A 16,872-nucleotide genomic window follows, 5' to 3' on the forward strand; every position below is an offset into this window, starting at 1 on the left:
GGGGTCCCCTGAAGCCACCCGGGAGGGGGCGGGCACCCCGGCCCCGCCCCAAGCAGGGTGCTGCCTCCTGGTGGCTGACAGCTACCAAAGCGAATGCGTGTGGCTGGGATGGCTCTGCGGGATTGGTGGGGGGGTGGGGGTGTGACGGAGAGAACCAAGACCTGGTGGGGAGGGCTCGGTCTGAGGATGGGGACACCGAGTACAAGGGATCAAAAGAGGGGACCCAGAATGGAGAGAGTGGGAGCCTGGGGCAGAGGGGCCCAGGGGCCCAGGGGAGGAAAAACCCCCAAGGAGAGGGGCTCATAAGGAGGCACCCAGAGTTTAAGGCAAAGAATGGGGAAGGCAAGTCCGAAGACGGGGGTCTGAGAAAGGAGGGTGTCAGTGGGAGGATGGGGCACAGGCCAGCTGACAGGCCAGGAGTTCAGGAAGGCACCCACACCTGTCAGAACTGTTCTTTATTGAGCACGTCCACGTGTGAGGCAGCCTCTTCTCCCCAAACCCCTGGCACCCCACATACTTGCTGCCCCCGTTTCACAGGTGGGGAACATGGGCCTCAGAGGGAGAGGTACTGGGCTTGCGGTGTGGCCAGGACAGAAGCTGCCCCATGCCGTGGCTGGGTCCGGTAAGGCCGTCTCCAGAGCCCACGTTTCTGACCACTGCACCATCCTGCCCCTTATGGGTGTCCAGGTATGTGGACGGGGCCCGTGGAGGCAGGGTGCCTCAGCATTCCACGCCATAGCGGTCAAAGTGGCGCAGCAACAGGCCCAGGTCAAGGTGCACGGTGCCACCGGCGGCTGTATGCAGGCGGTAGCGGTCGGCCCCGCTGTAGATGGCGTCCCCGTGCAGCAGCTGAGGCCCACCACCCACGAAGGCCCGTGCCAGCTGCTCCCGCCAGCTGCCCAAGGGCCGCCAGGTGGGACAGTCCAGCTGGTGGGTGCCCGGACTGCTGGGCACGTGACAAAAGCCGTAACCTGCAAGCTGGCAGCGGCCGAAGCTATCCTGGGACCACACCTGGAAATGGAGCCGGGGCCAGCCTGCAAGACAGGAGAGAGAGGGATGGTACCGCCGGTCACTCTCCGGGCTCAGTCCTCTTCCCTGGCGTCTGCCTAGCCTCCTCTCTGGACTCCCACTCCCACACAACAGCCAATGGTTATTTCTGAATCCATACTCCTCTCCTGCTCAAAACCCCTTCCATGGCTCCCCAGTGCCTTCAGAATAAAATCCAACCTCAACACTCAAGGCCCTTTAAATCGAGCCTCTGCTGCTTCCCTCTCTGGATCCTCCTTGTCCAGGGTCCCGTCTCGGGGGAGCCCAGTCCACAGGGGAGCGAGCACCTTGAGCCTTGTCCTAGACCTCTCCCCCATTCCCACCCTGTGACCCACCCTGTCCTCTCCGGGTTCAGGGACTTCTTGTCTCCTCCTGACATCTGGAAGCATCTTTCTCTTCCCACCGCCCCGCCCCCCCCCCCCCCCCCCGCAGTGTCCTAAGAATGCAGCTCAGCTCCTCAGCCTGGCAGGCAAAGCCTTGGAGACCCAGCCTCATCTTACTCTCCTTTCTGAGCCCCTCTGTGCTTGGCCCTGTTCTACAGGCTGGGGACACAGAGGTGAACAGAACAGATCCAAATTCCTGCCCTTGTGTGGCTGACATCCTAGACAACGAACATAGTAAATACGAAAATTATAGGGTCTGTCAGATGGTGATAACTGCTCTGGAGAAAAATAAAGCTAGGTAGGGTGGGGGTAGGGTGCAGTTTTAGAAAAGGGGATGATCAAGAACGGCTTCCCTAAGAAGGGGACAGGCGAGTGAATGTTTCAAGTAGGGAAGGGAGGGGGCCGTGGAGACATCTAGGGAAGAGCAGAGGCCCTGAGGCGGGAGCTGCCTGGTAGGACCAGTGGAGAGCGTGGGGTCTGAAGAGTGAAAGGACAGTTGCCTGCCTGCCTCACCCTCCAACCCATCACCCACAAGCAGCCAGAAGGGTCTTTTAGAAGTAAAATCGGACTTGTCAGTCACCTGCTGTGGCTCCCCAGTGCCTTCAGGGGACGGCCTCAGCTCAGTGGCCTGGGATTCAAGGCCCTGCATGGCCTGTCCCCTGTCCCCTGCCACCTGGCCCCTACAGTCCTCCTGCTCTCCCTCCATCCTCCAAATGCCCTCGCTCACTTTACCCTTGGGGCTTTCCACACACCTCTCTGCCTTGATCCCTCTTCCTTCCCTCGCCGTATTAGCTCCTGCTGGCCCCTCACAGCAAAGCTCAAACCTCTCCTCCTCCAGGAAGCCCGCCCTGAACTCCCTGGCAGAGTCAGGAGCCTCCTCTTGGCTCCCATAGCCCTCTAGACCTCCCCATCCCATCCCTGCCTACTCTGGGCTGCCACTGTCTGGGAATAGCTCTGTCTTCCCATGGGATGGTAAACCCTGTGAGAGCAGGGCCAGGAGCTGTCTCAATCACCGACATCTCCCTGGCATCTCTCGTCATAGGGCATGTCCTCAGTAACTAGTATTTTTTTAAAATATATTTTATTAATTTTTTACAGAGAGGAAGGGAGAGGGAGAGGAATAGAGAGTTAGAAACATCGATGAGAGAGAAACATCGATTCAGCTGCCTCCTGCACACCCCCTACTGGGGATGTGCCTGCAACCAAGGTACATGCCCTTGACCGGAATCGAACCTGAGACCTTTCAGTCCGCAGGTCAACGCTCTATCCACTTGTCAGTCACCTGCTGTGGCTCCCCAGTGCCTTCAGGGGACGGCCTCAGCTCAGTGGCCTGGGAACACCTGTCAGAACTGTTCTTTATTGAGCACGTCCACGTGTGAGGCAGCCTCTTCTCCCCAAACCCCTGGCACCCCACATACGTGCTGCCCCCATTTCACAGGTGGGGAACATGGGCCTCAGAGGGAGAGGTAAGAGCAGAGGTTACCAATATGCCAAACCGGTTAGGGCCTCAGTAACTAGTATTTATATTGTTGAAATATATGGCATATTTACCTAGGCTACTTCCTGGAAGTCACTCCTCTCCAATGACCCAAATTTTCCACCAGAAAAGATTTTCTGATACCCTTCCTCCCCCGCAAACTCATTTTTCCTCTGAACAGCAGAGGAGCCCTGCCTGAGGACAGCCACCAGTCCTTCCTCCCTCTCTCTCATAAACCCTCCAGCTTCCTCTTGATTGAAGATTCTCTTGGTTTTTCTCTTTGAAAGCCATCCCTCCTGTCCCCTTGGTCCCCACCTTCCCCTACCCCCCTCCCCCCTGGCCTCTGACACACTCTAGAGCCAGCCATGGGAGGCCTCAGCTCAGTCTCTCCAGGGCCAGGGCCAGGCCTGGCCAGGAAAGGGACCCAAAGGGCGGAGGAGCAGGGACAGGAGTTGGTGTTCTCAGTCCCATAGAGTGTTGCTAACCATCCCCCATCCCGCCCCCCAGCCCCCCATCCCCGTCCCCTCAGCCTGGCTCATGGCCCAGCACAGGAACCCACCTTGGAGGCCTTTGGTGGCGAAGTGCAGGTCAATGGGGTGGGACCAGTAGGCCATGTCCCCTATCTGGGGGGTGTCCACCTGTGTCTGGCCCTCCCGTACGCCTGACAGGAGCTTCCATGCCGCCCCTACAATGAGAGCCAGGACACTAATGAGGCAGGGAAGGGTGGGAGGCAGTATGGACTCTGGAGCCAAAGGACTGGGTTCAGATCCTGGCACTACTTCTTCCTGCCTGCACACACTTGGGCAAGTTACCTTTTCCTGCCTCAGTTTCCCAATATGTCAAGTGGGTGTAATAATGCATTCCTTGTCATTTTGTGAGCAGATTAAAAGAGCTAATGCTCACAAAGCACTCAGAACAGTACCTGGGGCGTAGGATGCCCTTCCACAAAAAGCAAAACACACTGTGAAAGGCACATAATAATACCAGTCCTACTGAGGGTGATAATAATAATAGCAAAAATGCACTGATTGCTTACCAAATGCCAGACCCTGTGCTAAGCACTTTAGTGATGAATTCATTTAATCCACCCTCTGGGACTTTTAATCCCACCCCACCCCCAGTCTACCGACTCTCCACATAGCTTACGAAGCCCTATATCTGGCCTTTGTCCCCCTTCCTGCACTCATCTCCTATCACTCTCCCCATCCCTCGCTACCTCTAGCCTCACTCATCCTATATTTATTTCCTTTCTTACACTGGCTGTTCCCTCTGCCTAGGCGGTTCTGCTCCTGGATGTCCTCATGCCTGGCTTTTATTCCTCTTTCAGGGATCAACTCAAATGCCACTTTTACAGAGGGTTCTCCCTCACCCTTCCATCCCAAACCAAGCCCTGTTACATGATCTCATCTAATTTGTTCTGAGTACCTGCCACCATCTGTAATCATTACACTCATTTCTTTATCTGCTTATTTATTTTATCTCCTTCTGTGAGCCCTAGGAGAGCAGGGATATTGCATACTACTGGATTCCCAGGACCTCAAAACCAGATCTTCGTATACAGAAGGTGCTCAAAAATGTTTGTTGGACAAATAAGTGGGCCTGGGAGGTGGGTGCTCATATAAGCCTCACCTTACAAGTGAAGAAATGGACTCTGAGAAGGAAAGTCACTTGTCCATTCATTCCATGAACATTTATTGAACACCTACTGTGTGTCAAGCACTGTTCTTCACATCATGAGGTACAGCAGGACTGCAGCAGACCCAGGTGCCACCATGAAACTGGATTCAGACGGAGCTCGGTCAGACTGCAGAGTCCAAGCCCTTTATCTGCCTCTGAGCTCTCTGCTGGACTCACTGCCCCTCCCCAGCAGTCCCCTGACCTGCTGAGTGACTGTTCTCTCTGATTCAGGCAAGGAAAGCACCAGGCCTTGAGTCCGGCTTTTCATGTACAATATATCCCACTTTACAGATGAGAAAACTGAGGCCCTGAGAAGGGAAAGCACTCGCCGAGGGTCACAGGGCAGACGGAGCCCAGACTGGAGACCAAGTCTGACTCCAGAGCTGCCTCTTCATGTGCTCAGCTGGAGGACCACAGTTTCCCAGGGAATCTCAACCACCACCCAGGACCCGGGGCCTGAAGAGATAAGGACAGCAATAGCCACACTCGTTTCCTGTGCATTTATCTGTTGGGCAACATCCCCAGGGCTTTACAAACAAGGCCCCATCCAACTTTTACATGAGCGGGGTAAACACTCACTGCACACTGACTAGGCCAGGTCCTCTCCTAAGTGCTGTTGCTATTCATTTAGTTCGCACAACCACCCATGAAATAAGTATTGTTATTATTACCATTGTACAGACAGGGAAACTGAGGCGAAGACAAGTGGCCAAAGTCACATAATTAATTCAACTGGTTTTGAACCCAGACAGTTTGTGCTCTTAACCTCAATACTGTGCCGCCTCTCCGCTATTAGTTTTTCAGACAAGGAAACTGGGGCTCAGAGAGGTTAAGTTCAGAGGCCCCACTTTAATAGATGGGAGAGTTAGTGTTTAAGCCCAGATCTGGTGGCCCTAACCATTACACATACCACCGCACTATTCTCCCTCACATGGGAGACATGCACACTGGAGCCTCTGAGGTCCTCCCTGGGCCACACGGATGGGCTTGGATGATTACCAGAACAGGTTCCTCCTTTCTCACAGAGAATTATGCCTGCAAGAGGTGGCCTTTCCTCTGAAATCTGGAATGGAAACTTCCATTTTACAGTAAGATCTCAATAAATGGAGACTGTTAAGCAAAGAATTAAGACATGGGAGGGACCCAGGACACCCCTAAGACAGTGAATGAAGTCCAAACCATGGGGTTAAGGCTGTCTAGTGTTCTGAGGATTGCGAGTGTGTGGGGGGTCTAGCCCAGTAATGGCGAACCTATGACACGCGTGTCAGCACTGACACGCGTAGCCATTTCTGATGACACGCGGCCGCTGAGGTGGCCGCATGCCAAGGATGAAACATTTGCTGCTCCTGGGGATGAAACATTTGCAAAATAATGTTTTTTCCTCAAAGTGACACACTACCCGAGCTATGCTCAGTTTTTTGGCGAAGTCTGACACACCAAGCTCAAAAGGTTGCCCATCACTGGTCTAGCCTATAGTCCCAGAACCTTAGGGGCTGTTTGTTCAGAGCTGGAGCCAGAGCCCCCACAGATGGGATGGAAAGGGATAAGATGCGAGCCTGAGACACATGGACATAGTATGGTCAGGGCCAGGAGTCCTGAGAGCTGATGGGAGATGAGGTTCAGGGACTGGGCCAGGGGGTCAAAGAAGGAGGTGGAACCCCTAGGCTGGTAGTTCGGTGGGGAATGAGCCAGGTCGGGAATACCTGTGTGGACGCCCCACTTGCAGAAGAGGCTACTTTCCGAGAAGCCGGTGGCCCCTACGATCTGCCCGATCACGTGCACTTCAGCCATAGCCCTGAGAGGGTAAAAACAGTCACAACCCGGTGAGGTCAGCGTACTATTATTTCCACCTGACAGGTGAGGAAACTGAGGCAATAAGGAGCAGTACTAGGATTGCAGTTTCGCCAAACCACTAAGTCTGGGGTCTTAACACGATCCTAAATTAAGGTGACCCGATCGCCCCGCTTTTGGCGGGGCAGTCCCGATTTTTAACCATTTGCCCCGCGTCCCACGTGGTTAAAAATCGGGACTGTCCCGCCAAAAGCGGGACGATCTGGTCACCTTATGACCTAAATGCCGCTCCAGGAGAGCCCGGAAAAAAGAGGGGAACAGGGCCAGGCAGAAGAGCAGGCGTCTAACGCAACAACTTCCAGCTCAGAGCAGAGGGAAGCCCCGCCCAGGGCCAGTGGCTCCGCCCCCGCCAGCGCAAAGGCTCCAACTCCGCATGCGTCTGAAGAGCTGGGCGCAAAGCCCCGCCTCCAGGCGCACGCATGCGCTATGCCTACTGCAGAACCGCTAACAGGAGGCGCGAAAGCGGCACCGGGATTGGCGTTCATGGGCCTGACCTGTCCCTCTCTCCACGGGCGCTGACTCCCCGCCTGGCTCGCGCTCTCCCGGGACCTTTCCGGCAGGGAGAGGCCCGCGGCGCCGCGATCCCGCCCAGGCCGCGACCGCCTTCGTTCTCCTCGGTGGTTGCTGGGGCAACAGCAGCCTCCTCCCCTGGCCTCGCACCCGCCCTGCGGGTTGCTAATTGGCCCTCGCTGCCCTCGGGGGCGGGGCTAAACCCTGACGGACGTTCTCTCCCTTCCCGCTCTCCATTTTGGGGAAAAGGGTCTCCGCAGCCCCGTGGGGCGTGGCCGGGCAGCCGCCATCTGCAGCGTGGCTGGGGAAGTGGGAGCGCCAGCGGTTCCTCCCAGATAGCCTCTCCACAAACTAAGCCCGTGGGTGCCCCGCGGACCCCAAATCTCTCCCTCAGCGTGGACCACGAACCAGAGGTGTGAGCCGGAACCAAGGGGGACTCTCTCTCAGCAGAGTGCATCCTCTTGCCTCATAACTAGAAAAAAAGAAAAATCCTTCCTCATTCACAGATACTCAAGAAGTTGGGGAGGGGGTTTCCTTCCTTTATTTGTAGAGTTCCCCAGGCTTCGTGGGACCGATAATCCGACTTCCTTCTCAGAAAAACTGCCCAGCTCTTCACGGTGCTGATTCTGAGCCAGGATGGGGGCGTGGGGCGGGGGGGCGGTATGAGAAATGAGGAACTGAGGCCTGTTTATTGAAAGGGCAGAGCAGGACAGCACAAAATGTACTGTACCCTCCCCCCTGTGTAACTATGTATATAACTCCTTTTTCTTAGAAAACCGCGAGAATGTAACAATTGCATGAACCTGCCAATAGGAATGTAGAGAGGTGAACTCAGTCCACCTTAAGCAAGCTGCCCAGTGTGCCTTTGTGTAACTGGACCCCTCACCCTACCCCTGACCAATCATAAACACTCTCCCTGCCCACTGCTTGAGACCCCCTTAAAGCCTTTATGTTGGCGAGAGAAGCTCTCTTGGTCCCCGGTGAGCGCTGGGGATGAGAGCTCGTGCTAGCACGAATAAAGGTTCTCTTGCAGTTACAGCGGGTCTTGGCTCCTTCCTGGGGGGTTTTTGGGGATTCTGAACACTGGGCATTACATTTGGGGGCGCGTCCGGGATCCCCAAGCCCTCCGAGGGACCCCCAAACCCGGAGAACCTGACTGGCCACGGTAGGTGTCTGTCTTTTGTCCCTTGTGTGAGCTCAAATCTGAATTTCTGGCAGTGCCCGAAGCGGTCTAGGCAGACGTGCTGGAGGACCACGGGCTAGAGGCATCGGGAGACGTCTCGATCCTCTTTCAGGAGGGATGTGTATGCCCCTCAGTTTCTGGGACGAGGTGGGTCGCTCCCACCGGTCGGCGTGAGGCCGTCGTCCACGCTTCTGGTTCTGCTCCAACGGACTCGCGTTGGAAGGCTTTTCTTAAGGATCCTCTGTTTGTGTGTGTTGATTTGTTTTTGTTTTGTTTTGTGGACTCTCTTGACGGACATTATGGGACAGACTCAGTCCACTCCAAGTGAGTGGAAAGGGGAGCTTAATCTCCCCCCCCCCCCAAGGCTATAGAGCTTCCTCAGGCAAATTAATCAGGTGTCTGTTTAAACTCTGGTAAATATCTAGTAGGAGTCAAAAACTCGGACTGTTTGGTATATAAATATAAATGTGAAAATATTTGTTATCTCTTTCTGCTGTTTAATTTATTTAAAGATAGGGCGGACCTGCAGCTGCTGAGACACCTTTTTCTCAGTCCTTTGTTCTCCGTCAGAGAGGGAATAAGCCCACTTAGATGATAAAAATTCCTCTGTTTGTATAAATGAAGGTTTCAGTTTGCTCTGATTTGTGAATTTACTGTATTAAATTGAATTTTAAAGTTCTAAGGTTGATTTAAAAGTATCCATTTATAACATTTCAAAGAACAAAGGAACTTTTATTTACAGCTTCCTTATCTCTTTTGGTGCTCGGAGACTCCCAGCTAACAACTTCACAGGGCGGAAAGATTTACAGGCCTGTGACATCATAGTCCAACGTGGAACTAAGGCTGAAGTTACTATTAACTCTTTATAGACCCCGTTAACCGTTTGTTTAACTTACTGTTTTCAGTTATTAGGATCCTCAGAGAGGACATAACCTGGACTTTCCCTTCCTCTCTCATCCTGATTCTAATAGCATCTGTAACTGGATTAAAAATCTTTTCTTTCAGGAGGCCATCCAGGCTTTAAGCTCACAAGAAATCTCCTCCTGCGAGAGGAGAGAGGGACCCCCCGGAAGGGGCTGGAGGCTCTCCCTCCTGCGAGAGGAGAGAGGGACCCCCCGGAAGGGGCTGGAGGCTCTCCCTCTCAACAGGTGTTTGTTTTGTGTTTTGTCATGTTGGTATCAGGACTGTTTGTTTTGTCTTTTTGTCTTATATTTTCTGTCATAATTGGGCCCTCTATGTATATATTATTTATTGAATTTTGATTTGTCAAGGTTTTGTCAGTTTGTTATCAGTTTGTTAAAATCCTCTTAGAGGACATTGAGTGGTTCTTCCCTTCTAGTTTAACCTTTGACTGTGTGATTGAATTACGGAACTTTTATCAAGGTTTTGCCTCTCCTGAAACAACGCTCCATGTGTAACCTGTCCCTCCCCGAGCCGGACTGCAGGATGATTTTTCCTTCAACACACTGGTCCCGCCCACTGGCCTATGGCAGAAGCCAGAAAAAGCGACGATAAGAAAGGGAGGCCCCCATCAGGGGACTTAGAGGCAGTGTTCCTGTTATCTGCTTAGATCCCAAGAATATAAGAATACTTATCTACTGAAATGATATAAGGACAGATGTTTGTTTGATATTTTGTTGTCTGCCTGGTTATAATTATTTGTTCATATATAGAAAAAAAAAAAAACAACAACACATTTAATTTGTTTAAGGCTGAGTGCTCTGACAGGTAGCAATCCCCCCGAGTGGCCACTGGGATTCTTTTTTCCCAGGGGTGTTTTCTCTCTGTCAGAGGGGGAATCGGCCTGCCTAACAACATTTCTTTCTATATTTATTAATTTGAAGATATAAAGTTATAACAATTGTAATCCAAAGAGATTTAAAGCAGGGACCACATTCTAAAATTAACTATAAGAAGGAAGCTGGAGCTGGCAAAGTCACCAAGTCTGCCCAGCAAGCTCAAAACCTAAGTGAATCTTATTTCTGACACCCGCCACCACCCAGTCTTAATCAGTGGTGGAGGAACGGTCTCAGAAGTGTTTGTCTCAATTGGCCATTAAGTTTGATATGATTATTGTACATTGTAAAACCTTTAAAAGAAAAGGAAAATATTTTATAGGCCACTTGGTCCTTGTGTGTGTGTGGCAACTCTTAAGTTATAATTTTGAAATCAGTAATTTTTAATAGAAACACACTCAAGCAGAGTGGCTTTTCAGAAAGGTCAGGGAGTCTGATTACAGTGTAGGGGTCACCGGTTCCCCCACACCACCTTCATTAGCAGGAGGCAAGCACTTTTCCCAGTGGGAACAGAGAGTAGACTGCCAGATGAAAACGCCTCAGTGGGACCCGCGCCACGCTCCCTGCCTCCGCCCACCCGGTGTCCCTCCCCTCCAGGGATTGTTTTAAGTGGCTAGAGGCAGCAACAAGGAGGGAAATTCCCTTGTGACCCCCTCCGCCCCAATGAGACCCAAGAACCCTCGGCAACTCCTTGGACACTTTTCACCGTGTTCTGTTAGGGGGCTTAAAGGCGGCAGCTAGAAATTCCCCATTCCAGGCTTATCAGAATCTGAGATGCTTATCTATAGGAAAAATATAACAGTTTGAAATTCAAGCGGCTGAGCCTGCTCCCTTCTCCCTCTGCCTTTTCTAAATATTTTAAAGTAATAAAAGATTTGAGGCATGATTATACATTTTTGAAAGACATAAAAAAAGTTTAGAGACTAATTTAAAATTATAAAATTTATAAAAGTTTATAATTAGTAAGAAGAAGAACAGAGAAATATTAGAAAGAAGAAAAAGCCAGCAGCAAATAGGAAGGAATTAGTATGCCTATTGTAAGAAGCAGAGGCACAGGAAGAGAAAATGTCCTGGCAGGTTAGCTAGAGAAGCAGAAAGGGGAGACTCAGACTCCAAGGGTCTTTAACTTAGAAGAAAAGGACTGACAGGACCGAGGTTCCTTTCTATTAAGCCTCCAGGGTAACCTTACAAGTGGGGGGCAAACCTGTTAGTTTCCTGGTGGACACTGAAACAGCCTATTCAGTCTTGACAGGGCCTATGGGACCCGTAACCTCTAAGAAGACAGCAGTCCAGGAAGCCACCGGACAAATTGCCTGTTTTCCTTAGACATCAAAAAGGACTATGGACCTCGGAAAGAACACGGTAACTCATTCATTTCTGGTCATGCCAGAATGCCCGTACCCCCTATGTAGATGTGACCTCCTACAGAAACTATTTGGACTGCCATCATATCCTTTGCGGGGGATGAAGCGGGAATTATTAGGGGCAGTTGGATACTACAACCTATGGATACCGGGGCTCATAGGGATTGCTAAACCTCTAGACTCAAGTACTGGGGGAACGCAGCCACTGAACTAGACCGAAGTAGAACAATGGGCCTTTGAGGAGCTAAAGAAAGCTCTCATCTCAGCACCTGCCCTAGCCTTGCCAGACCTCACGAAGCCCTTCCACCTCCAAGTGAGTGAGGTAAGGGGCATTGCCAAAGGGGTTCTCACTCAGACTCTAGGTCCCTGGAAGAGACCTGTAGCCTGTCTGTCTAAGAGACTAGACCCCGTGGCAGCAGGGTGGCCAGCGTGCCTCCGGGCAGTAGCCACCACAGCATCGCTGGTAAAGAAGGCAGATAAGCAGACTCTGGGCCAGGAACTAGCCCTAATAATACCCCATGGTGTGGAGGCCCTCCTTCGAGGTACCCTGGAGAGATAGATGTCAAACACCAGGATCACCCAGTGCCAAGCTCTTCTCCTGGACCAGCCCTGCATCCGGTTCCATAAGACACTGGCCATCAACCCTGCCAGCCTGCTTCCAGAGCTTCCAGGTGATGAGCCAGAGGAACCCATTCATGACTGCACAGAGGTAACAGACGCAGTACAAACGGCTCGTCCAGACCTGAAAGATGCCCCACTATCATCACCAGACAAGGTACTGTTCACGGTTGGGAGCAGTTATGTTCAGGATGGCATCCGATGTGCAGGGGCAGCAGTAGTCACCCTGAACCGCACCATTTGGGCGCAGTCCCTAAATAGGGGAACCATAGCACAAAAGGTCGAGCTTTTGGCCTTAATCCAGGCCCTCCAATAGGAACACAGTGCCATCCACCAGAAAAGAGGGTTACCAACTGCAGTAAAAAAAGGAAATTAAAAATAAGGAAAACATTTTAGCCACATTAAAGGTCATCTGGCTCTCAAGGGCAGTTGCAATAGTGCACTGCAAAGGACATCAGAAAGGGAAGACAATTGAAGCCAGAGGAAATAGAGCCGCAGACCAAACTGCCAAGGAAGCCGCCCAAAAACCAGTGGGGCCTTTACAAGTTTTAGTAACCCTGCCGTACCTGGACCTATGCAGACCCCCTCCTACACCAAACAAGAGGAGGAATTGGCAGAACAGAAGCAAGCCATTAAAGAACCGGATGGTTGGTGTACCCTACCAGATGACAGACTGTTGGTCCCAGAGGCTATAGGTTGGACATTAGTTACCCAGTTATACCAGGCTACCTACTTGGCGTCACCAAGACTTCTGAAGTTCTACAAGGCAGGTACTCTTAGATAAAATAATTAAAAGCATAGTCACTAGAAGTAATGACTGTGCACAGGTAAATGCTAAGCAAGGTAAGAGGGTCCCCCTGAGAATTTGGGCCCCACGGAAATTCCCCAGGAGAGCATGGGAGGTGGATTTCACAGAGATTAAACCACTAGCGTCAGGGTATAAGTATCTGCTAGCTCTCATAGACACCTTCTCGGGTTGGGTTGAAGCATACCCCACTAGGACAGAAACTGCCTCTATAATTGTCAAAAAATTACTCCAGGAGATTATACCTAGATTCAGGCTGCCAGTAGTCATAGGATCAGATAACAGCCCCGCCTTTTGTAGCCAAGATATCTCAAAATATAGCTCAAGCCTTAGGACAGCCATGCGCGAGACTCAAAAAAAAAAAAGGAATTTAACTGAATTTACCCTAGAAACCGGTGAAAACTGGACCAACCTCCTACCCTTCACCCTCTTATGGGCCAGGTGTACCCCCTACCGGTAGGGGTTTCCCCCTTTTAGAGATCATATATGATAGACCTCCCCCTGCCGCTTCCTTTCCAGGGACAGGAAGAAACTGAAGGCTGGAATTCATAACCATTCCCTTACTCAAGTCCTTACAGGCTGTACAGAATACCCAGAAAGCCACCCATAAGCTTGTTCCTGTACAACCCTTCCAGCCCAAGGACTCGGTATAGGTAAAGAAGTTCACTGCCCAAGGACTCACCCCAACCTGGAAGGGATGCTACACTGTTATCCTGAGCACGCCCACGGCTGTTGAAGTAGATGGCGTCCAGACCTGGCTACACCACTCCCAGCTCCTGCACCAGGAAACGGCCTAGATCCTGGCAGCCAGCGGCCTCACCCGTGAGATCCCTAGCCTGGGCTCCACGCAGGCCAGGAGGAAACTCAACACCTGCAGGACAAGAACTGGAATTCACTGTGGACAGTACTGTTGGGGACTGTAGTACTAAAGGCCTTAACCAGAAGTAAAAGACAAAGTAAAAATGCAAACCGTCTCATGATTGAGCCGGGTGTCCCAAGACAAGGGGGGAATGAAAGGGCAGAGCAGGACAGCACAAAATGTACTGTACCCTCCCCCCTGTGTAACTATGTATATAACTCCTTTTTCTTAGAAAACCGCGAGAATGTAACAATTGCATGAACCTGCCAATAGGAATGTAGAGAGGTGAACTCAGTCCACCTTAAGCAAGCTGCCCAGTGTGCCTTTGTGTAACTGGACCCCTCACCCTACCCCTGACCAATCATAAACACTCTCCCTGCCCACTGCTTGAGACCCCCTTAAAGCCTTTATGTTGGCGAGAGAAGCTCTCTTGGTCCCCGGTGAGCGCTGGGGATGAGAGCTCGTGCTAGCACGAATAAAGGTTCTCTTGCAGTTACAGCGGGTCTTGGCTCCTTCCTGGGGGGTTTTTGGGGATTCTGAACACTGGGCATTACATTTATCTGCAGAAAATCCGATTCTGAAAACTGGACTCTGCCAGTAACTTGTCTTGTGACTTTGCACAGCTCTAGGTTTCAGTTTTCTCCTCCGTGTAATGGGCACAGGGAGAGGGACTGAGTCAGAGGCACTCACACGTCCTGATTTCCCGGAGCGGTGCCTGAGTCCCTTACCCTCCAGCCCAGGCGAGGGGCCCGGAGGGCTAGAAATGGGGCTACAAAAGTTAGTCACCCACTCAAAGTTATGGGGGTGGTGGGGACAACATGTCAGGATAAGATTTATTTAATATATTTTATTGATTTTTTACAGAGAGGAAGAGAGAGGGATAGAGAGTTAGAAACATCGATGAGAGAGAAACATCGATCAGCTGCCTCTTGCACACCCCCCGCTGGGGATGTGCCCGCAACCAAGGTACATGCCTTTGACAGGAATCGAACCTGGGACCTTTCAGTCCGCAGGCCGACGCTCTATCCACTGAGCCAAACCGGTTTCGGCAGGATAAGATTTATATAAATGAATAATTCAATAGGATATTTCACTGGTAAGTATACTTGAAAGCTACCATTTTATTGAGTTACTTCTTTGTACCAGTCCCCCGGAAACGGATTGTTTTGCCTGTACAGTCTCCTTTAATCCTCACAGACATCCTGACAGGTAGGTAATATTATCAACTTTATTTAAAATGAAGAAATTGGAGCCCTAGCTGGTTTGGCTCCGTGGATAGAGCGTCGGCCTGCGGACTGAAGGGTCCCAGGTTCGATTCCGGTCAAGGGCATGTAGCTTGGTTGCGGGCACATCCCCAGTAGGGGAGTGTGCAGGAGGCGTGTTTCTCTCTCATCGATGTTTCTAACTCTCTATTCCTCTCCCTTCCTCTCTGTAAAAAATCAAAATATATTTTTAAAAAAATAAAATAAAATGAAGAAATTGGAGCAAAATGATTTGCCCTAAGCAAACTGATCATAGTTCTGCCTGACTCTGTCTCTACACTTGATGTTCTTAACCTCCCTGCTAAAGGAATATGGAGGCTGCGTGTGGGGGTGCCATCCTGTGTGCCATCACCTCTCACATCCAACCAGTTATCAAGTCTTGTCAGTGCTCCTTCTTAAATATTTTTTAATTAACATTTTTACTTATTTACAGAGAGAGAGAGGAGCGGAGAGGGGGTGGGGAGAGAGAGAGAGATTGATTTGTTGTTCACTTATTTATGCATTCATTGGTTGATTTCTGTATGTGCCCTGATGGAGATAGAACCCGCAAGCAACCTTAGCATATTAGGATGATGCTCTAACCAACTGAGCTACCGGGCCAGGGCCTTAAATATTTTTTCTTCAATTGGTTTCTTCTATTGGTTGATATTAGTGATTAATAAAAACTTCCCAGTTTGCCGAAACCGGTTTGGCTCAGTGGATAGAGCGTCGGTCTGCAGACTGAGGGGTCCCAGGTTCGATTCCGGTCAAGGGCATGTACATGGGTTGCGGGCACAGCCCCGGTAGGGGGTGTGGAGGAGGCAGCTGGTCGATGTTTCTCTCTCATCGATGTTTCTAGCTCTCTATCCCTCTCCCTTCCTCTCTGTAAAAAAATCAATAAAATATATTAAAAAAAAAAAACTTCCCAGTTTGACTGCTTTGGATTTTAGTCTTGGCTCTTCCCCTTCTGTGTGACCTTCAGTACCTCAGTTTCCTCATCTGTGACGTGAGAATGAGTGATGGTACCCACCTTGTGGGATTATTGTCAGGAGTTAATGAATGTATGAAGCTGTTTTAAAATATGTTCACAGGTTCTTTGATACTCATTCTTTCACCAGGCGGAGCCTCATTCCTCTCTCCCTTAGGACAGGCTGCACTAGGTAAGTTGCTTCTAACCAATAGAATGTGGCAGAAGTGTTGCTAAGGGACTTCCAAAGCCAAGCCATAAAAAGCATCCTCCTTGATCTCGCTCGGATAGTTTACTCTGAGAGGCGAGCCATCATGATGTAACAACAGTAAAGCCGTCAACGGGGAGACCAAAGGCGGAGGAACTGCGGCCTCCTGCCAACAGCCAGCACCATGTGAGTGACCATCTTGGAAGCAGATCTCCCAGCCTTGGACGGATCTTCAGATGACCGCTACCTCTGCCAACATGCATGCTTACCGTAACAACATGCTGACTGTAACTTCATGAGACACCCTGAACCAGAACCACTCAGCCAACCCATCGCCAGATTACTGACCTACAGAAACTATGTCAGTGGTAAATAATTGTTTTAACCACTAAGTTTGGGGAGATCATTTGTCACCCAACAATAGATTACTAATACAAATACGTGATGAATTTAGGACAGTGCCTGGCACATGGGAAGGACAATAATGTTTGCTATTATTGATGATTTTTGTCGTTGTTACTGAAATGACGTATTTTACACATTTTTTTATAAGAATCACACTGAATATTTATTTATGTACTTGGTAACTTTTAAAAATTTGTAGTAAAATACACCTAACAAAATTTACCATCTTAACCATTTCGAAGTGTACAGATCAAGTGGCAGTAAGTGCATGCCCATAATTGTGCAACTAATCTCTAGAACTATTTTTATCTTGCAAAATTGAAAGTCTGTACCCAACTCCCCCTCTTCACTCTCCCCAGCCCCTGGTAACCAACCACCATTCTACTTTCTGTCTCTATGAATTTGCCTACTCTATGTACCTCATTTAAGTAGAATCATTTAGTTTTTGTCCTTTTATGACTGGCTTATTTCATTTAGCCTA

General features: G+C 50.4%; 1 protein-coding gene and 1 long non-coding RNA gene across 4 annotated transcripts; one reads left to right on the plus strand and one right to left on the minus strand.

Moving 5' to 3' along the window:
• Positions 1-438: 438 nt before the first annotated feature.
• B9D2 (B9 domain containing 2) lies at positions 439-7,078 on the minus strand. The gene is made up of 4 exons (XM_008139558.3): positions 6,930-7,078; positions 6,288-6,379; positions 3,467-3,592; positions 439-1,034 (listed from the first exon to the last, which is right to left on the minus strand). Exons 2-4 carry the CDS (start codon positions 6,373-6,375, stop codon positions 721-723), a joined length of 528 nt encoding a protein of 175 aa, XP_008137780.1. The 5' UTR covers positions 6,376-6,379; positions 6,930-7,078; the 3' UTR covers positions 439-720.
• Positions 7,079-7,198: 120 nt separating this feature from the next.
• Positions 7,199-16,459, plus strand: LOC129147721 (uncharacterized). 3 transcript variants are annotated; one of them, XR_008554991.1, is made up of 4 exons: positions 7,346-7,358; positions 14,717-14,779; positions 15,930-15,971; positions 16,070-16,459. It is a non-coding gene; the product is annotated as an uncharacterized LOC129147721 (long non-coding RNA). The 3 variants fall into 3 exon arrangements; XR_008554989.1 differs by lacking the exon at positions 14,717-14,779 and having other exon boundaries at positions 7,199-7,358; XR_008554990.1 differs by lacking the exons at positions 7,346-7,358; positions 14,717-14,779 and adding an exon at positions 7,523-7,562.
• The last annotated feature ends 413 nt before the right edge of the window (positions 16,460-16,872 follow it).

This window comes from Eptesicus fuscus, chromosome 21 (assembly GCF_027574615.1).
Source record: "Eptesicus fuscus isolate TK198812 chromosome 21, DD_ASM_mEF_20220401, whole genome shotgun sequence".
Taxonomy (NCBI): domain Eukaryota; kingdom Metazoa; phylum Chordata; class Mammalia; order Chiroptera; family Vespertilionidae; genus Eptesicus; species Eptesicus fuscus.